General features: G+C 40.2%; 1 protein-coding gene across 2 annotated transcripts in view; it reads right to left on the bottom strand.

Annotated features, from left to right (window-relative positions):
- Positions 1–24,520, bottom strand: part of SUCLG2 (succinate-CoA ligase GDP-forming subunit beta) — a 269,606-nt gene that overhangs the window by 200,170 nt on the left and 44,916 nt on the right. For both annotated transcript variants that reach the window (XM_032649210.1, XM_032649211.1), the window contains exon 2: positions 8,745–8,886. In XM_032649210.1, the coding sequence (XP_032505101.1) occupies positions 8,745–8,886 (142 nt within the window). The remainder of the gene's footprint in view (positions 1–8,744; positions 8,887–24,520) is intronic.

The following is a 24,520-nucleotide window of genomic DNA, read 5'->3' as shown; positions in this document are numbered from 1 at the left end:
TTAATTCAATAAATTAATAAATTATAAAGAAAAAAAGTGATTTTCTAAATAGGTACAGAAAATGCATGATACTATTTGGCATCAATTTTTTTATCATTATAAAAAAAACACTCAGTAAACGAGGAATTGAAGGGAATTTCTAATTGTGAATCCGCAAACAGGGAAAAGTAGTAAGGGATTCTGAGCAATAAGAAAGTGAAGGGATGAAGATTTTTCTCATGTTTATGATACACATGTAGGTTATCTATAAAGAAAATATATATTTATGTAAAGTTGTTTTTCAGTGCTACACCTTGTACCTGAAGACTGGGAACAGTCTGATTTTTGCATATCAAATACTTTTAGCACTGTTATTGCCCCCCTGTTATCCACATCCCATATACTTCTTTCCTCGCATACTGAAGTGGCTGGTATATGCGCTCAGAAAGACAAAAAAATTCTAATACTTGGTCCACATTTAATCTGAGAAAAATAACAGACTCACAAATCCCTTAGCTTGTTCCATGTTGAATGAAAGGAGAAAAAGATACACAATTGAGGTAGCTTGTTTACTCATTTGGTTTTCATCCATCCTACGGTAGATCAAGCAATATATATATTTAAAATATTTTCAGTTCACTTCCTGACTTTTTTGTAAGTAACCTAGAAAACTCAAGTGGAGCCTTAGTACTATTTATGAACATCTGTTAAACATTGCCAACTCCTGTAACAACCACCTTGGGGAACAGCGTAGCCTCTTAAAAGCATAATTCCTTAGGTAATATTTATTCTGTTGCAATGTAAAGAAAGAACGGTTTTCATTTTCTTTCAAAATTATGCAACTTTTGACTTCACATAGCTCCATCTCCCTAAAAAATATCAACCAACAGTATATGAGTAATATATTCATTATCAAATCATCTGACGAGCTGTACACTAAATATAGTTCAACACTCCAGTGTTATTTGCAAAAGCACTGAGCATTGTTTGTTTTTTATCTGCTGTTGACGTTTTTAATAGCTGTTATTATATGTCTTTTATGATGGCTTGAAACATTCACTTAGTTCAGGCCAAAAAAGAAGGAAGGAAAGAAGGGAGGTAAATTGGCGAGCACCTCGTTTATATGAGGCACGTGCTATGTTTGTCTTTTTTTTTAACCTGAATCATTCCTTGACATACGTATTATTAGCCTCAATTTTATAGTCAAGTAAATTGTGGCTTAAGTAACCAAAGGAGACCTGGGATGATGTTCGGACTGTACAGTCCATGCTCGTTCTAAGCCAAGAAGCAGAGACAAAGTTCCCCCAAATTCTAAAAGCTACAGAGACTGCTACCAGGATCACCAAACCCATTTCCTCTTCTTCCTACGCATGCATTGAGACTGTATTTCCCAGTCTCTCTTGCAGTTCACTGTGACCATCTGATGAATTTTAGCCAAAAGAATGTGAACTGAAGTGATGCAGTATGTGCAAAACTTCCACACGCAATCCTCCATGCTCTTTTCCCCTCTTACATGACTGAAACAAACACAATCCCCAGGTCAACTTTGAGACACACGTGTTGAAGAGGACAGAGTGAAACGATGAAGGATCTGTGAGTCACCACTTACAGGCAGAGCAAGAACACCATATTGGATTCTTATGTGACCAAGAACTCCTTATTGTATCAAGCTACTGAGAACTGGGCAGTTTATAAGTTACATAAGCTAGAATTCCCTAACATACAAAAACAGAAAAAACAATCTAAGTAAGTCACAGTGGGAAATAATATAGTCAATCTAGGGATTACCATACAACCATTACAATAATATTTCTGAAAAACATATTTAATATTTAGGTAATGCTCATGTGATTATATGGACTTTGAAAAGTAGGACACAAAACTATATGCATAGTATTTTCCCAGAGTTAAAAACAAACATTCTCTCTCAATTATATTTATGTAAATATGTGCACAGAAATAAATGTTGCTGACTGAATGAATGCAGAAGAAAAATGGAGGGAAATATGTTGATCTTAAGGCAGGTCCTCTCTGGGTAATGGGATTATAGGAGGTTTTTCCTTCTTTGTGCTTTTCTGTATTTTCCAAAATCAAAATAATAAGCATATTCCTTTGATAATCAAAAGAGATTTATCTGTTTATGTTTAAGATTTCTTTAAAAAGGCCAATATGTCCAGACAGATGGATAATAAGAAGCTAGCTTTTAAGCCTACTTACCCCAGGCAAAGCTTTTCTACATTTATAACCCCATAAGGTATCTTCTGTAGATTTAGAACTACCACGATATACACTGGGGTGAGTCAAAGACCTCAGGCACAAATAATTCATAGGAAAGACCGGGAAAACGAGACCATGTACATAACTTCTTTGTTCATTCATAATGAGGTACCTTTAAAAAAATTAATAAATAAGTCCATAAATGACAAACTGAAAAGACTGAATAAAACTTATGTTAGTCACCGTGAATACACAATCATAGACACACAGGATATGGTGATATTTGGAACCAGTTCCAAAAGGAAAGCCCCTTTGGTTTAAATGAGGATTACATGAAATCACACTTACCAAATGCTCACCATGAGGCAAGAAACATGGCAAGAGGCCAAAGGTTAAATCCCACCACTATTATTTTTATTGGTTAAAATGTGAGAAGAACTAATCCTTGCTTTAGCCAAAATTCAAGTTGAGGTATAGACTTTCAAAGCCCTGTTCTCATTTGTTTCTAAGGAAACTGACAGGAAGCTAAATGTTCACTCCCATAAAGCCTGCCTGCCCACAACCTGTCTTAATCTCACCTTTCACTTGATGGGTCTCCTGCTACTTCTATTCAGTGAACAGCACAAGACAATTAGGAAAAGACATTCTAGCAAAGAGGAATTCTAGGGAGATGACCAGGCAAGCCCATTTATATGTGCAGACTTAGGAAGAAGAGAAAAGAACATTTTATAAAAAAGGGTGAATCTCTTTGCAAAATATATTCAATAGGAAATATTATTAAAGGTTACAATTTGTTGAACGGGATGCTCTTAATAAACATAGTCAGGGAAAGCCTTTAAGGTCAATTCAGGTGTTCTTTTAGGGAGCATTTGTAAGTAAACACGGGCAAATGAAAATTTTGTGAGTAACAATAATATTTATTGAGCATTTACTTGTCTCAGGACCTACGATAAACACCTTCTGTCTGGATGAGTCACCACCACAATTCCTAGAAAGTAGACACTGTTTCAACCTCTGATGGCCCGCATTTGTCAGCAACCTTGCAATTGCATTCTTGACTGCAGGTTCAAAATAATGGACAGCTGGTATGGTGGTAAAAAGAAGATTTACTACAGAGTAATCAGTGTTATCCTCACCCATCATTGTAAGACAATAATGACCACCATCTCAACACAAAGGTTATAAGAAGATCTTTTTGCAAGATCCTAACCACATAATGTGATATGACAAAGCCACAACAATCAAGGAGGCTTACTATGCATTTAATTGCCTACAGGATTAACAGTACATGTCAATCAGTAGTCAATGGGCAGCAGTTCCCTTTTTATATAAAGTACAACTCCTTAATGGTGTAAGTAATTCACCAGGCTTTAGGATGTGATTATATAAAACGAAAAGAATAAGTCATCATATTGACGAATGGAAACACGTTGTAGCTGAAAGCACTCCAAAGCTGGCCGAGTTCAATAAAAAGCTCCGTATCTCCATTTTAGGAAGCATGTCATTAGCTGAGAAAAGATTAATTTCTCCATTCACACTTCAATTTCTTTCCCGACAAGAAATAAAACTGAGTTTTTGAAATACAATCTTCTTGCTTAATCAAATGTTGAGAGTCTCATATCAATATGAATGGAATAATTAATAAACTGTGGAGATTCCAAAAACTAAAAAGTGGTGGTCCTAGATAAGTTTTGTCTATGCTTTTATACACATCTTTGAGACAGGCCTTTTGAGTTATGTCAAAGACTTATGCCTTCATTCATTTTTTGTTTGTTTGTTTTGTTTTTTTTTGTTTTGCGGTACACAGGCCTCTCACTGTCGTGGCCTCTCCCTTTGCGGAGCACAGGCTCCGGACGCGCAGGCCCAGCGGCCATGGCTCACGGGCCCAGCCGCTCCGCGGCATGTGGGATCTTCCTGGACCGGGGCACGAACCCCTGTCCCCTGCATTGGCAGGCGGACTCTCAACCACTGCGCCACCAGGGAAGCCCTGCCTTCATTCATTTTTAAAGAGAAATAAAACACAACATAAAAATTAGTCATGCACACAATAGGTATTCTGTAATTATTTGCTGACTGTATACATTAAATGTAATCCATACAGGAGAAATCCGTATAATTAATAAATCTCCTGAGAAAATTATACGCAAAGGAAACAACTCCTTCCTGAAAGTGTGATTACAAAAGGTAGCTCATAAAAAATGCTGCAGAAATGAATATTATCCATATATTAAAAACTTAATTCACCAAACCAAATTTACTCTCTCAATCAGATGTAAGTTCATTTTCTGTACAACAAAATGAGGATCTCGCTCAATAGCTTATCATTATGAATTGTTTCAGAAACAAAAGGTTTGCATTACCCACTTGAAACAAATGGTCAAATTAACAAGATTTCTATAACTACACAGCCAAACGTTCTATTGCCCAAAGAGACACAACAAAATGAATCCTTAAGAAAATATCTTCAGATTACACAGTTTCTATAAATTGTGCCTTAGAACCTGCCACATCTAGTTTTAATTCAATCTTCTAATCTTATTAATATGCATTTCCTATCTTAAAAATGCTGACTCACATATTAAAATCTCCCAAGAAGAACATCATCAAGTTAGCAAAGAGGAAAAATGCTTGGAGAAGAGATTAAATCCAACCTGGCTGGGTAGAAATCCCATCTTTATCAATTATTAGCTGCACAACCTTGGCAAGTTTTTAACCTTATCTTGCCTCTTTAGTTGCTTTAGCAAAACAATGACGCTGCACTAAAAATGGCAGGCTTTGGCAAATGACTGAATATGACAGACATGAGAAGCATTAAAGATGACACAGGGATATCTCAGCTGGGTAAGTAGGAAGAGCTAAGAGGGAGAAGGAGTTTGGAGCAACCAAGAGATGACAAGCTCCATCTGGGCCAGGAAAGACAGAGATACCCTTAAGTGGATGGCAAACAGAAAACCAGCAATGTGACTTTAAACACAAAGAAAGAGATTTGTAAGATGATCTACACAGAGATTACAATGGAAATCACAGGCATGGCTAATATCAGTATTTATTTTCAAAATATTTTATAAAATGTCATTTTATTTCAAGACATATTCAAATATCAATAAAGTAGAAAGGTAAACAAATACATTTCAATCATTTACAAACTTTGCAAAGTATAATGTGAACTCTCCGAACATACAATCGACAGAATACTCATTATGAGATGTCTCTGATTTGTCTGTGAATTTGCATCATGACAGCAGTGAACCCTTTGGAATTATATGCTGCTGCTGCCGACGATGACAACAATAAAATCTTATATAGCACTTACTGCACGTTACACATATTATTCTTCTATGTAACTTTTTCCCATTAAAATACTGTAATTATAAAGTGGAGGTCCCATTTTCAGGACAGTCAGAAAGACATATGTGTGATCCAGCTTCAACCTTAACCTCAAATCTCCTTGGTAAAACTCCCAATTGTGCTGTTGGTTTTGTCAATCTTACAGAGACAAGGACGTAAACAGGGTGAAGTTTTGCCAGCTTCTTTTCGTTTTGCTCACTCCAAGCAATCTCAATGATGTGCATACCTCCTTTCATATTTACTATCAACTTGTTTCGTGTTTAACCAACTAGACTTGGTACCATCTCCTTCTCCAGTACTATAAATTTCCCCTGTGACCAAAACTGTCTACTCAACAACAAAAATCAGACATCTTCCTTCTCCCAAAACGACTTACTGAGTAAGAGGAGGATTACATTCATTCAGAAAATGAGGTGCTCGGATTAGTTCTCTAAATGCTCTTTTAGCTCTAAGAGGATCACAGCGAGGCCTTCCCAGGGCCACCCCATCTAAAGGATGATCACAGGTATGCATGGGCCAAGGCACACGTGCAGCCACATCATTCTCAATCCAGTTTCATTCTCCTTAAAAACCACTCCTCAGGAACCAACATGTCTTTTTTAAAAGTTGATTTTCATTTTTAAATTTAACTTTCTTTTATTTAAACTTGCTTCACTGCCTATCTCTTCCCCTCTGTCCACCCTGCCTTGGCATATAAATATCACCTTGCTAATTCTTCCAGAGCAAAAATCCTGTCTGACAAACACAGTCTACAATTCCCACCCACAAAGTGGTGGCTAAATAAATGCTTATAAAACAAATCCATGACTAAGACGCCAATTAGTCCGGTTAAGTCCAAATCTCTTTGAAAATCTGAATGGTAAATTCTCTTAGCCATGCTCCACTTAAGGCGGGTGGGGGTTAAGCAGCTGGCTTCCAGAATTCCCTTAAGAAGGATCCTTAGACCTGGACTACTAGTGTGTCAGCACATTTAAGAAAATAATAGGGAAAATGAGGACCAAAGACCAACCTGAACTCCACACTTCTTGCTCTCATTACCCAATCCCCAAACCAGAGGAGTATAAAACAAAAACGATCCTTTCATGTAATGATGTTAGAATACTAACCTTTACTGAGTCTATTACCACAGTTCACTGCGGAACTCTCATCCAGGTTTAAGTCTAATTTTACTGTTTTTTTTTTAAACCATAAAAACCAATTTTGATAGTTCTTGAGAATAAAACCAATTTTCATTTCTTAAAATATAGACTGCTCTCGGGCTTCCCTGGTGGCGCAGTGGTTGAGAGTCCGCCTGCCGATGCAGGGGACGCGGGTTCGTGCCCCGGTCCAGGAGGATCCCACATGCCGCGGAGCGGCTGGTCCCGTGAGCCATGGCCGCTGGGCCTGTGCATCCGGAGCCTGTGCTCCGCAACGGGAGAGGCCACGACAGTGAGAGGCCCGCGTACCACAAAAATATAGATAGATAGATAGATAGATAGATAGATAGATAGATAGATAGATAGACTCTCAATTTCTACATTTAGCATCTGAAAATTACAAATTTGTTCCTTTCTAGAATGTAACTTTGAAGAAGAAAAAGGGCTTGCTCATCTTCCACAGCTGCATCCACCAGGCCTAAAACGTGGTTGACAATAACTATTTGTTGAAAGAAAAAATAAATATACATTTCAACTGAAATAACAGAAAGGATCTGGCGTATAAGCACCAGGGGGAACTCTGAAAGGGAGATAAAAGAACAATTACTAACCAAAGCACCTCATCGTCTACTCTTAAAAGAGTACAGAAAATTGGAAAAGTGAAATACAGAGCACTCTCAAACTTTGCTACAGCTGCCTGGGAAAGGCCAGTGAGCAGATGGTCTATGCTTTCTTTTTTAATGGCAAACAACTGCTCTCCAAGATTGCAGGCAAAGAATGCACATGCACATCCTTCTAGAGTCCAGATCTGCACTGCCCGACAGGGTAGCCACAAGACAGCATGTGTCTTTCGAACACCTGAAATGTGGCTACTGTGAAATGAGATGTCCTGGTGATGTAATATATAAATCAGATTTGTGAGCATTAGCACAAAAATAGAATATAAAATAACTCCTTGAAAATTGTTTTATATTAATTACATTTTGAAATGATAATATTTTGGATATACTGGGGTAAACAAAATATATTATTAAAATTTATTTCACCTGTTTCTTTTTATTTTTATTAAGGTGATTTAGAAAATTTTAAAATACTTGTGTGGCTCACATTATATTTCTAATGGACAATGCTAATCCAGACTGACAACGAGAGAGTCTATATGGCAAAAGGAGGAATATTCACTGAAAAACAGCAAAATCTGAGTCCTAATTTCTCAATCTATAACTAGGGAAACTGATTAGATTTTCTACCATGTACCAGTGTGCAGTCTCCCTTAAAGGCTCTAAATAGCTTTGGGAGGTAAACACATTAGCACTGATTTACAGACAAGGAAACTGAGGCACAGAAAAGAAAAGGTACTTACGCAAAGTTACAGAGCTGATAAATGAAAGAGCAAAACACTGAACCAAAGTCAGCAGAAGCAGCTGCATAGCACAGGGAGATCAGCTCGGTGCTTTGCGACCGCCTGGAGAGGTGGGATGGGGAGGGTGGGAGGGAGGGAGATGCAAGAGGGAAGAGATATGGGAACATATGTATATGTATAACTGATTCACTTTCTTATAAAGCAGAAGCTAACACACCATTGTAAAGCAATTATACTCCAGTAAAGATGTAAAAAAAACAAAAAAGGACTTCAAAATGCACATTCTTCCCTTTCTCTCCTCCAGTCGCTCAGAGGAAACTTTCCGCATGTTCTAAGAGGCTTAATAAAGGATGCCAACTGTCTTGCCTGACTTACCCTGCAACGGGCTTCTCTCTGACACTTTACACTCTGCAACCAATTTTCTTGCAGCCACTAAACCACAGATAAGAGGACTAGGTGAAACGGTGACTGAGAGACTTGGAAAAATTACCATAGAGTGAGTGGCACCCCATATGCTGCTATCTCATGTAACAGAATAAAGTTTTCTTAATTGGGCATTTTGCCCTTGCAACTCAAAGTTCTACACTATACCTGTCACTGTTAGTATAACCGGTGACAAAGAAATTTAACTAGTGGGAAACCACTACCTGTGAATTCACTAATTTGGCCAAGCGTACTTCACCTACTATGAATTAGCTTACTTAGTCTCTTAGCAGCCTCCAGAGCTTCATTGTCAGTGTCTGCTACAAAGAATCTTTGAACTTTCACTCCGTTGTCAGACATTAGTTTCTTGCTCTGGTATTCGTGCAGGTTCAACCATCTTCTGGGGGTTAACTGAACCACCTAGAGAAATTGGGGAGAGAGATAAGGAGACTTACAACAGCATGAAAAATAACAGTCAACTTATAGGGCCAGTCTTACAGGTACCCTCAGAAGGCAATCAGCAACAGAGATTTTGGAGGCAAAAGAAAAAAAAATCTATAATGAATTCCTCATGCTTGTTTTTCTAATCAAAAATGTTAAGGACAACTACACACACCCCTGAATGAATAAGGTCTGTAATTTAGTTAACAGGAATGTACCAAGGTCAATTTCCTGGTTTTGATACTGTACTCAAACCATGTAATATGTCAACACTAGGGGACGCTGGGGGAAGAGTACACCTGTGTACTCTTGTACTATTTTTGCAGCTCCCTGTGAGTCTATAAGGACTTCAGTAAAAAGTTACTTTAAAAAATGTTAAGGACTCTGTTATATAGCATATGCTTTCCCCCATCTCCACTCCAAACAAAGCTCAAAGCATTATTTTAATAACTGTACACACAGCATGAATCATCATAAGGTATCTCAGGAAATTTGTTTCAACTCTTTGAGGTCAGTGGGCCACAGACTAATCCACTTCTTTGTTGTGGTTTTTAATGGACTCTAGGTACAGTCATTATGTGTTTAATGAGATTATCTCTTTCACACACTAAAGTTGAGTACAGTAACCTGAAAAAGTCACCATCAATGAAACTACTAGTTCCTAAAAACTGCAATTTGTGTATTAAAGTAACTCTGCGTGAGAATCACATGAAAGTGGTTTTCCAATATGCACTAATCAATTAGTTTATATTTGTGCTGGAAGAAAATAATCAAAGGACGGAGTGACATGAACAAATAAATTCTTCTCACGCTTTAGAATAAGATCGACATTCCCTATCAAATCCATAAGCCTTGTTTTTAAAAGAAAAGAAAAAAATGAATACACTGTTTCATTTCTATCCATGAGTTATGATGCAAAGGAATCATAGTTCACTAGAGGTAAGATAACGATGCCATTAATGCACAAACCAACCAAAAAATCAATCACACAACTGGCTCACAATACTGGTGGTGGAAGATCACCTGACATACCTCCCAGCAGCTTCAGTCAAGGACCTCAGTGGATGTCCGAGCAGTACCATGCAGACCATAAACTGAGGCCCACAGGGCTTTACCACATGGAACCACTAGCTTTCAGGACCTTTAATGTGTCCTTAAAAATGGCATGTTCTCTGGCATCTCCAAGCTACAACGCACTCATGAAGCTCTTTTGGAAGAGAGGCATTCCAAAGAGGCTCCAGAACCCTAGAGCAAGACTGGGTTCTACTCAAGGACAGAGTGTGCCTTCAACTTCTTTGTGTCTTTATGAAGAATGTGATAGTGCTTGGCATACAGAAGATACTAAAAAATTACCAGCTAGATAGCCAAATAAATAAATCCTGCCTTTTGTCTTTTTTGTCCCGATATAGATAACTTTTCATTTCCAGAAACTGACTTTCTCTAAAAAAAGTAAAAGTCCTTCAGATCTAAAGTAAATATAATTTACACACACTTGTAAAAAAATTCAAATTTCAACATGATCAAGCCTCAAGCTCTGTCTTTGTTCCATCCTTATAAATATTGGTAATGATGTTATTAAAATTGAAGTTGCTTGCACTTCTTCTTTAGAAACAGATAATGCTAAGATAAAAATAAACTGTCAGACAAGCAGTGCTCACAACTGTTTACTGTATATAATTTGTTAACTGTATATGATTTGTTACTCTTATTTCTGAATTTTTAAGTCTTGATGAAATATTAGTAATTTGAAAAACACAACAATTCAAAAATGAATGTACTCGTCAATTTAGTAGTCTTAATAGCACCTCATGTAACATGCCAAGAAAAAATTCAGTTTGAGGCATTTAGTAAAAGCCCCCTAAAGAAAGAAGAGATTGAACATGATATGTGCCATATTCTGGGACCACTTTTAAAAGGCCAATGGGGAAGGATCAATAGATTAAGTTTATGTTGACGTACCAATTTAAAGCCATTAACAGAAGAAAAAAAGAAATACTGTTTGAAAAGGACATTTGAGAGAGACTAAAAACAGCCATAGTGTGGTCATGGTCAATTTCTTTTCATCAGAACACTCACTGGATTAATTTTAGATATGTTAATGCAACCTGCTGCAAACTAATTGCAATTGATCCAGAGACCAGCTTCATAGACATATAATACATATTGACTGTTTCTGCATTGACTCAAAATGAAAAGCTGCTTAGAGCCTGTGGCTCTTCAACTGAAAACCAACACAGTGAACATAGTTCCAAAGCCACTGCTGATACTCAAGCTATCACTCCACAAAGTGATCGTTTTACAGAATAACTACCTATATTTGTCCATCCTAAACTTGGAAGAGTAGGGTCCCTGACTGGGTCTAAAACTTCATTAACTCAACTTCATTAATTAAGAATTTGTGATATGTCTAGACAGGAACAAGTTAAGTCTACTTCTGCATTTTCATGGGGAAGAAAAAATAAGAGCAGTTACTAAGTAGAAGGATGGTGTAAAGCATGCTGCTGAATAATAATAACAACAGTAATAACTGTCCTACCTATTACTGACGGAGCATTTCCTACAGGTTAGCTATTACAATCAGTATTTATATTATCTAACGGCCCAAAAATCATGAGAAGTATTATTATCTTTCTCTGTAACTATCATTAATGAAAACTAACAAATATTCCTAACTGTCCTCCTTCCAGGTACTTCTTTGCCTTAGCTGAAGTTAGGTGAGGCCACGTAACTAGTTCCAGCTAATCAGGCCATGAGTACACATGGTGCGTGATATGTTAGGCCCAACATTTGATTGTCAACCCTCCCACCCACCCAAACACTCTCTCTCTCGACCTGGGGATTGGCAATATTCAAGATGGTAGCTGATCTATGAGCCAGGGGTTAAAAGTGAGGACTGAACATCCCCAGGTAAATCACAATGAATGTGCAGTGAAAAATAAACCTTTGTGGACTTTTAGCCATTGAGATTCTGGGGATCATCTGTTGCTGCTGCAGAACCTAGCCCATCTATAGCACCTAGTCTGTCCTAATAAAACCATCTTACCGTTTAGGAAACCCAGGCTGAAGGTTAGTCACTGGCCCACTATCACAGGTGACTGTAAAACTGCAAAGCTTCGACTGTAATACTACTGATTCCCTCCGTTTGTACTCTGGCTCCACATTCCCAGAGGCCTCTCGGTGATAAATACTGAGACTGGCATGAGCAAGATCATATTGCTGTCTTCAAAAGGTCAAAAATCTACCAGGAATAGGATTCTCATGAAATGCTGGCACAGCGCACGTAAGGAAAAATGCAGCTGCTCCAGGCTTTGGGAGGGAGGGAAGTGGAGATGTGAGCAGGTGCTGTCCCAAGACTCTAAAATGGAAGAAGTAGTAGTTTATTCCAATTCCTAGGTAGAGCGACCTGTTAAAACCCTAGACTAATATCTTCACTGCAGAAGTCAGGAATCTTACAGGGAATCTATGAACTCTGGAATGTAATGGAAGAGAGTTTAAAGATCATCTGACCCAGTGCCTTTCAGTTGTTTCTGCCAGTCATTTGCCTGCTTGCCTTCAAACTGTGTTCTTTGCAACTGGCTCCTGCCTAAATTTGAGACTGTTTGGAGATAGGACAGTGAGAAGAAGATACCAGGCTTCGGCTTCCTCTTTCTAAGTCAGGTGGCCACTCCAACAGTGACTGCATCTCCTCTGAAGCCTCAGGTCCCTCCAGACAGCCCTTCCTTCCATAACTCCAACTCTTGCTGTCTCGCCACCGTGACTCCTGCGCCCACAAGCTGGCCTGGACTCTGCCAACACCACCCCCTTCCACTCCTTCCACTCCTCAGGCTGGTAGAAGGTTCCTAATGTTGCCAGTCTCTGGGTTGCCTCCCCAGCCCTGTATGGATTCTAATTGTTCTAATACTTTTGTCATGAATTATCTTCCCTGTTAACTCCTATTAAATGACCTGTTGCTCCACAGATTTTGAAGGCGCCCCTTCAAGACATCGCAGGGGAAGAGGAATGGCAGTGGGCGATTATAAAGGTGACTTTGGACTCTTAATCTGCAGCAGTTTCCCAGGAAGTCACATGTTTCATATACTGGGGTTCCAAGGTATAGAAAGACTACTGGGATCCAACCTCCTCATTTTAGAGTCAGAGAACTTGAGGCCTAAAGATGAGAAGTAACATGCCTAGGGATCCTACAGTGAGCCAGAGGCAGAATGAGAAATGGACTAATTCCAATGTTCTTTCTTTTTTTCATACAGATTTTGGCAAAGTGACCATATCAGGAACAGCATCGTGTTCTCAAAACAGCTGCAGGGGGTGGGCCCCTGGGTTTGGTTACTTCTAGATTTGTGCACTGACCTTTCCATTGCTCCCTTCCCTTCCATGTTTCTTTGACAGAGCAAGCATTTCTAAGCTTGGAGGGGAAGGGGAAAATACAACTTAAAAGAAAAGCAGCACATAAAGATTTAACAGCCAATGGGAACAAGGGAGCAGAGACAGAAGAAAAAGAATGAAAAATGAGGGAAAGGACAAAGAGAACCAAGAGATAAAAAGACAATGACTAAGCAGGGAAAAATTCACAAGAAAACTCAAAACACAAAATTAGACAGCTCCACAGAAAAAAATGACACGACTGAGAAAGGGTCCTTCACCCCGCAGTTTTAAAATCAGAGGTGTAAAGAGTACTGAAATATCGCCATGGAAGGGAAAAGAAATTGATCAAGGGAGTATAGAAAGAAATGCCATTGAGCTGGGTGCCCCCAAAGGGAGAACGTGTGAGCCACATCTGCCCACTGGCTCTCTGCACTCCCTGCCTTTCTTCAGCCTGACTTTCCACAGTCCTGCTTCACTCAGGCAGCATAACAGAGTCTGAGAGAGAATCAAAAACTCACTAATAACCAGGAAAATAGAAATTAAAACAAAAATGAGAAGCCATTTTGCCAAAAGGAACCAAGCTGCCATTGGATAGGGGGAAAAAATGAAAGTTTGATAATGTCACTGGTGAAGGTATTTCTTTCTCATACACTAACCATGCCAATCAAACACCAGTATGACCACCTTCAAAAACAATGTGACAGCACTGATGGTAACCAGAACACCCACATCCTCTGAACTGTGAAGTCTACTTCTTGAGTGTTTAAACTAGCAAAACAGTCACATGTGTACCCGGGATACATATAAGGCTCTTCTGTGTAGTGTTGTACATAATAAAGGGGAAAGTTGGAAGTGACCTAAATGCCCATCAAATAGGAGACCAGCTAATTAAACCACAATATATTCAAGCTATATGAAGCACTGAAAACTCCTGTGGCAACAGACTAGCACCACTATCCATGTGTTCCCCTCCATTCTCAGTTCTCTTGCACCTAGCGTGCCAAAACTTTCCAGCAACCCTCCAGCACCCTTTTCCGGTGGCTGCAAGGACCTGGAAGCCACATGTGGAGACGGTGGAGTCAGAGGGTTGAAACAGCATGGATTATCAAGTTACTACATGGAGGACCCTTGCCTTGGAGTCACACATTTACATGAACAAGAAAGACTTCCCTGGTGGTGTAGTGGTTAAGAATCTGCCTGCCAATCCAGGGGACATGGGTTTGAGCCCTGCTCCGGGAAGACCCCACATGCCACGGAGCAACTAAGCCCGTGCGCCACAACTACTGAGCCTGCGCTCCAGAGCCCACGAGCCACAACTACTGAAGCCTGCATGGCTAGAGCCTGTGCTCCGCAACAAGAGAAGCCACTGCAACGAAGAGTAGCTCCCGTGAGCCACAACTAGAGAAAGCCGGCACGCAGCAACAAAGACCCAATGAAACCAAAAATAAATAAATAAATAATTTTTTTAAAAAAAAGAAAGAAAGAAACCTTTGATTTAATAATAATAAACCTCAGTGGTCAACAGACCACTGAGATCTCAAGAATAACTTCTTCACTGACTAGTCTAGCCTGCTAAGTATGGACGCCTAACACTGACCATTCTCCAAGACACGTTACTGGAAGAAAATGGCAAGTTTCTTTCAGTATATAAAGTAGAATAATATTTATATTTCAGACACACATGTCCACACACAAAGCAATATTCTGTATCTTCAAAGGATAGACATATGAGTAAGTGAATGTATAGGAAAAGGGCCAGATGAAGTTCACCAAACTTAATGCCAGTAAGTCTGAGGAGGGCAGACCAGGAACATGGTGATCAAAGGATGATTTAACCTAATCTATAATTTTAAACAAACAAATAAAAAATTATAGAAAAAAACATTTATTATTTGTGGAATGAAAATCAATTTACTCAGAAACAACACTGAGAAGAAGTCATCAAACCTAAGCTTTAACCCAAATGCAAAGCCTCGAGTCTATTAACTTGCCTAGAAAATGAAGGGCTTGGGCTTCCCTGGTGGTGCAGTGGTTGAGAGTCCGCCTGCCGATGCAGGGGACATGGGTTCGTGCCCCAGTCCGGGAGGATCCCACATGCCGCAGAGCGGCTGGGCCCGTGAGCCATGGCCGCTGGGCCTGCGCGTCCGGAGCCTGTGCTCCACAGTGGGAGAGACCGCAGCAGTGAGAGGCCCGCGTACAGCAAAAAAAAGAAAATGAAGGGCTTGAACCCGCACTTAAATGTAGCAGGGGTTCTTCAACTGTGGTGTGAAATCAGGGTGCCTTCTCTGTTACACAGAACTATCACCTCTAATATAAACTCCTGCTGTTAGATAGGAAGAGGCTCTTAAACCTCATTTTGAGCTCTCAACAGCATTGACGACAGTGGAATACAAACAAGGAATTAGCTATAAACTCAGAGGAAAATATATTTCCCTCTCATTACAGGCAGGGAAGGCAGATGCTCGGCGGGGCAGTGGCATGCCAAGAGTTGGTATGTGTTTGTTATATTTTAGTTTTTGCCAATGTTATTCTGTATGCAAATTAGCACCCATAAATCTACCTTAGTCACATTACCTAGGAAATACTAGGCTTCAAATAAACGTGTTGGTGCAAATGAAAAGACAGATATAACTCGATGTGTCTCAATATGAGTACCATAAAATAAAAGGCCTGCCTGCTTAAAACAGGCACTGATAAAGAAGCCACTGCACTGTTGCCCTGGAAAAGAGATTAAGTAGAATCTCGTTTATAAGAGGAAGATAACAATAACAACAATAATAATAACAGCACTTTTCTGTTTAGCCCTTAATATGAAAACACCAGCACGTCAACTCCTGCTTCACAAAGAAAACATGCTGAAGAGACAGATAAAGAAAAGCAGCATCATGATTAGAAACCTAAGCCTATGGAAAGGAAAGAATAAAGTCAGACTTGGAAGAAAGAGCAGGAATGTGAGTACCGAGACTCTGTTATATTTTACGTGTGTTCAGGCTAAAGTGTGGGGCCTTCGTGTGGAGCCTTCATATGGGTAATCTTTGAAAATATAGCAACCTTTTTGTCGAGCTGGCCACTTGCCATTTACACTATCCCCATTTTGCACACTGTAAAGAAATTAATTAACCAATTAATGAGGCCCCTGTGGCGGAGTCCCTAAGCTCTAACAGGGGTACAGAGGGAAGCTACCCTCTAAGGATGAGAGAAATAGCTGAAATGAGTTTCATCATTTACAAGGGAGGAAACTAACAGGCCCATCCTCATAGGATGCTGTGAGGATTAAGTACAAGTCAATTAGAACAGCGCCCAGCATATAATAACTACCCAAAAAAAGGTTAGCTACTGTTATTTAATACAGAAATACAAAGCAGGAGAAAAGGGTGACAAGGAGACACTGAGGAATTGCTAGAATGAAAATAGTAGGTGATCATATAAACAATAAAGAAGAGCCCTTGGTGTCCTGCTGCTCACTTTAAATGCATTTGGGGAGGTATTTTTAAACTCTAAGAGTGGAATGTTATACTTATTTCACTCAACAGTCACAGAAAGAAACCAAACAGTAATTTACAAGAGGAAGGACCACACAAATCTCACATTTGGTAAGCATCTAAAATGTGCTATCTGTGCTAGGTAAATTTATTTTCCATCTCATTTGAGCAGAATATCCCCATGTCACAGATGAGGAAGTGTGAAGGTGAAAGAAGTTAAGAAATGTATCTAAGGCCGTTCAGCTAGTTAAGTGAGAATCAAGATTTGTATCCAAGTTCTCTGCCTAAAATACCTATGAGTTTTCCATTATTACTTTTCTTTTCTTTTTTTGTCTTTCTGTGAATCTTATGTCAATCCTTGGAACTACCACAGATAAAAACTATACTGCCATTCCTGACCTAAAAATACCTAGTTTTCTATTTAAAAGAAGGGGAAATGAAGCAGCTGACAAACTAATAATAAAGATGGTGTGGTACCTGAAAAAACAGTGTTGATGGGATGTGGTATTTAATTAGAGTAGATGGCTAGAGAGGAAAAGTACTTTAAAAAGTTTACTGATTGTTGGGCCATACCCTGAAGGCCTACAAGGCCTGTGCTTGCCCAGCTTCAAGACCAAAGAAACAGCCTAGAGTCAGCAACAGAGACATTAATAGTTTAATGGATGGAGGAGCTTGTAAGTCTGAAGCAAGGTCCTGCAGTGACGCCGCACCACTACGCAGTAGACAGCGGGGAGGACATGGCGGCAGTCTTCACTGGGGTGGGGTGGGGGGGATTACCAGTTATAGGGGAACTGACATCAGGTGGACTCATTAGTTACCAGGGAAACCAGTAGAGGGGTTTCCTCACCATCCCTTGCATAAGGCCAATCATTAGCTGGGGCCTGGGCAAGTATGTAAGAAGGTCAATCAAGTGAGTAGGGTGTAGGTGAAGCAGCCACTGGTCAGGCCAGGGATGTACGGAGAGCAAGAGAACAGCCATCTTGAGTGGCCTGACCATACACTGATCAGGAGAAATAATACTTGAACTCTTCTTTACAACAAACTAGATGAGGATCAGACTAGGAGCCTGAGGCCATTTGTGCCCCTCTTACAAGGCATCTCTGATAGTACTGCTTCTCTAAGGCCCAACAGTAAGGGGGGGCAGCATCTGTTACAAAACTAAAATAAAATCATCTGTCCTACCAGGGAAGAAAAGAAAGTCGAGCTTTCAGACTCTCTAGACACTGGATCATAGCCGGTTGCTATTTTAGATTTAATTCTTAGAGTGCCATGACAAGGTCTCCTATTTTAAAACTACACCAAATACTAGCTGACATGTGTAAGTGCTACAAAGCTGTGGAAACTGTACTAGACACTAGAAAAGCATTACGTCAATTAATTCTCACAACCACCCTAACAGGAAATATAGATGAGCAAATTAAGGCACAGGAAAGCTAAGTGGTTAGAGGCAGAGCCACATTCCAATCCAGGTGTGTGTGCCAGAGTCCACAGTCTGTGCTCTTCATTGAGGTACAAATTGTGAATTGCCTCCCAGCCCACAAAACTGGGTCCTGGGCAGTGAAATTAACTGGGGCAGGAGGAAAAGTGGAATGCTCTGCTTTATAGATTTCACTGCAGGACAGTACAGAGCTGAATTGAAAATAAGGCAACTGTGAGAAGCCAAGCAGCATGTCCCAAGGCAGGAAAGGCTCAGTGTGACCAGAACAAGGGGGAGTCCTGGAAAGCATTAGGGTGGAAAGGTGAGCAGGGACCAGACCATGCAGGTGCTTGTAAGCTATGGTATGGAGTTTAGATTTTGTTTTTATTCATGGGGTGTGAGAAGATCAAATTCACATTTTAGAAAAGTCACTCTGTCTTATGTTTACAGAATGAAACCAATTACAAGAGGGAAGCATTAAACCAGACTAGAGCCTGCAATCTTTTTCTATAAACAACCAAACAGTAAATATTTTAGGCTTTGAGACTAGATAGTCTCAGTTACAACTATTTAAGTCTGTCTTTGTAGCACAAGCAGGCTTAGATAATACATAAAAGAATGGGCAGGGATGTGTTCCAATAAATCTTTATTTACAAAAACAGGATGTGGCTAGCAAGCCACAGTTTGCAGACTCCTCACCTAGACCACAGAGAAAGTGGTGGAGGGGGAAACAGAGAAGAATGGAGGGATTCTTCACAGAGTTTGGTGATGAAGCAAAGCCTACTCATGGATTAGATATGGGTTATAAAGTAAAAAGAAATCTAATATTAGACACACATACACATGCACACAACACACACACACACACAGACACACACACACACTTTACAAGGTTAATTCATTTAAGCCTATTGAGTTTTATGTACCTGCTAGTCATAAAAAGCATTTCTTTAGAAACAACCTTAACCTTGGATTTTTTTGCCCAAATTGGCCTTTGCATTACACTTAATTATTGACACTTCTGTACATCATTCCACAACATCAGAGCTACTGGGTCTTTGATCTTATAACCTTCTTCCATTATTTAATATTGATCCCAGCAGGCAACAGGCAAACTGCCCTGCTATAGCACTCTCCTGCTACAGTGGCCCATCTGCAGCTTCTCTCCAAGGAGAAAGCAAAAGGCCTCCCTTGATTAAAGAGACAGCAAGCAGAAATAGTAAAAGGGAAGAAATAAAATCTAAGGATAAATAAAATGTGGCATATCCAATGGAATTCCACAAAATGGTTCAAATGAATAAGCCAGATCTTAAAATAGATCAATGCAGACATACTTCCAAAGCAAAACAGAGAGAGGGAAAAGCAAGTGACAGACAAGAGGGACACATAACAGAATGCATACTTAAACAGGAAAAAATAATAATATTAAACAATCTTACAGAGATAAATAAAGGGGTTCAGCGTATGCCACTGCAAAACATGCCATTCAGGTATAAGGATTATTTTGAGCTGAAGGTAAACAAAAAGAAGCAGACACAACGAAAACTCTCTGCTCAAGGGGGCTTCCCTGGTGGCGCAGTGGTTGAGAGTCCACCTGCCGATGCAGGGGACACGGGTTCGTGCCCCGGTCTGGGAAGATCCCACATGCCGCGGAGCGCCTGGGCCCGTGAGCCATGGCCGCTGAGCCTGCGCGTCCGGAGCCGGTGCTCCGCAACAGGAGAGGCCACAACAGCGAGAGGCCCGCGTACCGCGCAAAAAAAAAAAAAACCTCTCTGCTCTTGACCACCCTTCCCTCCTGTCCCTCACAAACACACACACACACACACACACACACCAGGATGGACAAGATTATTCTTAATCACGGGAGACAAATCTAGACTCAGCACAGAGACAGCACCAGAGGGATCACACAATGAACCTACTAACTAGTCCTTACCTCCCATCAGGATCTCCCATCTATTTACCTTCCCACAATTTGCTCCCCCTAGAAGCTCAAAGTCCTTTTCCTTTGTCCTGTCACTCCCATACACATTTACTGTTCTCTTAAGATGCTACAGGGCTTCCCTGGTAGCGCAGTGGTTGAGAGTCCGCCTGCCGATGCAGGGGACACGGGTTCGTGCCTCGGTCCGGGAAGATCCCACATGCCGCAGAGCGGCTGGGCCCGTGAGCCACGGCCACTGAGCCTCTGCGTCCGGAGCCTGTGCTCCGCAACGGGAGAGGCCAAAAAAAGATGCTACAAAAGTCCAAGTTCTGACCATCCCTTTGAGTTACTCATCACTGAGTGCTCCCATGTGTGTGTTCACTACACCTGTTAATAAACTTCTATTTGTTTTACTCTTGTTTTTTCTAAGTTGCAGGACCCCAGACAATGAACCTAAGATGGGTAGAGGAAAATAGTTTTTCCCTCCCCAACATGTATATGCCAAGCTGGCACAGCCTCATCAAGCTAGAGTGAGGCATCCATCCGTGTGCTCAGGCCCTTCCAGAACACCAGCACTACAGCTGTGCAGAACAGGTGAGCTCAGGGACGGAGGGGAGGATACAGGTTTGCACCCATGAACTGTCTCAGGTTTGTGTCAGGTGACTTGCTCTTATGTCAGGTTCATGTTCATTAAAGTCGAGCTTCTGCTCATTTCTAGCATGAGTGAATAACTCTGGAAGTACTTTCCTGAAAATTAGGTCATCGTTTCACCTCATAAAAATGTATGTGTGTGTGTGTGTGTGTGTGTGTGTGTGTGTGAGAGAGAGAGATTTTCTCCACTCACTCAAGTGAGTCTCTGCGGTAGCAAAAAGGGCTTTGGGGTTCCAAGAATAGCTTTCATGCAAAGTGCTCACTGGAAAACAAATTCAAAACAGTGCAATAATACAACAGCCAGGACTCAACCTTGTATTCTGGGGCCATTAATTGCTCAGCTAACCCCAGCCAACCATTTTACACATTTACACATGCCATCAGAGTAGATTATGTATAATACTCAGAGAAGGGAAAATGCGAGATATTTTTCTTCAGCAACCTTGCCCAAAGGTGTGAGAAGACTTACAGGGGTGTGTTTCAAGAACTCCACCTCCAACGAGCTTGTGACACTAAGCGAGTAAAGCAGAGATACTAGTAAAGCAGAACACTGAACTTTCCAGGATTGCTGGGAGGATAAAAACAGATAAGGTATGTGAAGGCGCTTTGTTGTATGTGTTCAGCACGGCCATTACAAGGAGTCACATGTGTCAACTCAGTGCATCAGATTCAGCTCCCCAGTAGAGCCTGCCACCTTCCCTGCTCCATCCCCTTCAGTTCCCAATTTGTTAGCTCTCCTTAAATTACTCCCTGAAGTCCCTTCCAATAAATTCAGTAGAAAGCTTGCAAGGCGCAGACTTTATTTCCATCAACCCACTCATGCTCCTTCTAACAATCTAATAGCACTCAACAGTTTAGGATACATTTGAGTTTAATGGGATTTACCCAATACAAATAGACTTCTCATGGCTTCTTTATAGTAGCAGCTTTGAGTGACCTAGCTAACTCAATCTCACAGGTTCGCCTGTCACCTTGGCATGCTGAAGAAATGACTCAGAGAGTAGTAAATGATCGACCTTTGCTGGGGAAGTTCCTGAGATTGTCTGACATTTTGAAGGTTTGCTGTACAGAATGATAATTGGCGTCTGCAAGGTTCCAAGCGCACGATTTATGTTTAGAAGGAGACTTTATTCTTGTTGATGAATGAAATATCACTACTCTGGAGAGTGAGGTCTTAGATTGTCTATTAAGAAAGATATCAACATTATAGAGAGTGTCCCTTTCTTCATGTTTCCATTGTCAGAATTCCCACTTATAGGAGAAATTAGAATCTCAAGTGTTAAATCTGATTACCCAATATTCCACGTAAATGTCCTACTTATGAAAGAAAAGCACGTGCCAGATCTTTTGATTCATATTAGTCACCTGTTCTCTTGCAGTAATCTGAGCTTCTTTAGCCAAAGTTGGGAAGGCAGAGAATTGCTAAATTTTACATATATCTGTATGAACAACCCATAGAAGTGAATCTTCAAGGCAAGCTTTCAGAAAACTAGATAACATGAAATGTCAAAATAATCCCTGAAAAGAGAATTTATACCACAGCATAGGATACATGACATTCACTTTGCTCCAGGAAACTTTTGAAAGAAATACTGTGATTCATCTGAAAAGTCCACTGTGATAACAGAAAAATCCGAAAAGCACACACAGACAAAAGGACTCTTGCAAAACAGACAATGTGACACTTAATATCTGAGCAGCAAATAATATTCTCATCATGCTATATCCTCTTAAAATTGAGAGATTCAAAAAAACCTAAGAAATCTCAACAAAGTTTAATCCTAATCATTTTTCTTTCAAGAACCTAGAGTAAAATGTTATACAATATTACTACAATTGAACAACTGGTCCAAACTAAAAGTTAACAGAGAAAATGAGAAACAAAAGAGCAAAATATGATGTACTGCTTGGTAATGTCATCATGAAGGGTTCAGGAGTTGATAGTGAGAAATGAGCTTAAAAGGGTGAGGCTGAAGACTTGGTCACCCATCTTTGCCCTACCACTTATTGGCAGATGACCTTTTACCTTCTTTACTTAAGTTAAATGAGACTATCAACCACCACAACCTTACAAGGTTGTGGAAAAGTGAAATGAAAAATTTCTGTGAAATCCCTTTTCAATCTGGTCTGGGATCAAGAAACAACCCCAGAAAGGCAAAAAATGCTGCCACGGTGGGAAGATGGTGCTGTTACTTTCCAGGCAGCCAGACCCAGCCAGCATTCAGTGGCTATCCAAGGCTAAATAGCCTAAATAACTCTCCCTTGTTGGTCCTCACTCTCTTTTCTTGAGAAGCTCCTCATTTATCTCTAGTGGAGGACCGTCACCTCAAAAGTGATCTCTACAGATCCTGCCATCTTTGAGGCACCTGAGCTTCCCAAGGCAGAGGAAATACCCAAAGGAAGTATTGCCACAATGATAGCTGGAGAAGTAACCCAAGACCCTGAGACCAAGTCCCCTCCCAAAAGCAATCCACCTAGTAAACATAACCTACTCTACAGGGTTAGAACTAGAGCTAAGCAGAGTGGGGATACAGAAAGGAAGAACACAAGATTGGACCAGAATGTCCAAACAAACCAGTCATAGCAGCACTGGAGAAAATAATAAAGAAGAAGGGAATGCACCTAGCAGACCAGAATTTGAGAAAAATCCCTGACTGAAGAATGTCAGACAAATAAGAACTAGACTGAAATAGAATCCTACAGCTAAAACAGCCAGGACAGGACTATACCAAAAGTGGGAGTAACTCTGATTATACTTTAAACTTGAAGGCTGGATATACAGGGAGCACATGAGGGGGCCAAGGCAACCATTAGGATAACCGACATGACGTAGCACAAGATGTGCTAGACTAAACAGTAGTTGTGGGGTACCTGGGCCCAAGGGATGACACAGTGGTCCAGGAGACCTCTGATACCATGGGAAAAGACCAGTTACTGACACATTCCATGGGGCTACACCCTCTGCCCCTCTCATATAGTCACTGATGACAGGATGCTCTAAGCACAAAATTAATAATAATTAAACAACAGAGGCCCATCAACATCATGAAAGAGAAACAAACAGGAGAACTAATAACTGAGGGAAAAAAGCTCAGAGAGAACAAAGCTTTAAAAAGTGTAATACATCAGACATATCAGAGAATATTACATCAATCAAAAAATTTAACTAGAAACCTTGAAAATTTAAAATTGATCATTGAAAAAAAAACAGGCAAGAAGAGACAGGTTGAAAGTAAAGGGAATATATTCGGAAAATAAATTAATGCACTAGAAATTGGAGGAGAGACGTTCATGGTCAAATATTTGCCAAATACATAATTTTACTTCCTTCAATTTTACTTTACTTCCTGTTGAGAAGAAATTCTCAACACACATTATCTCATTAAAGGTTATGAGAAGTCCAACCATTTAAAAAATACGCGTATTTAGATACATTTTACAGTCTTCCCCAAACCAATTTTCACTTGACATCTGCTTTAGTTCCCATGGAACTAGTCACTCCTTTAGGAAATGCCACAGACTGCAAACAAATTCAAGTACACAACTAACCATAACAGCAGACAGAAGGAAACAGGAGTTCTTTCACCTTTGTGTGAAAGTACTTTTGTTTATTCTGGTATTTCCACTTATCTTCTCATTGTTCTGCACAACCTCTTTGGGATTCAGTGCAGCAGATCGAAAGAGAGAGAAAGAGGGCACACACTCGGGCCTATCAGTGATGTGCCAGTTATTAAGCTATTTTTTATCAGCTCCAAAACCTCCTTTATAGGTGCCCACCACTCT

The sequence above is a fragment of the Phocoena sinus genome, chromosome 11, assembly GCF_008692025.1.
Source record: "Phocoena sinus isolate mPhoSin1 chromosome 11, mPhoSin1.pri, whole genome shotgun sequence".
Taxonomy (NCBI): Eukaryota; Metazoa; Chordata; class Mammalia; order Artiodactyla; family Phocoenidae; genus Phocoena; species Phocoena sinus.
This window is presented reverse-complemented; position numbering and strand designations above follow the sequence as displayed.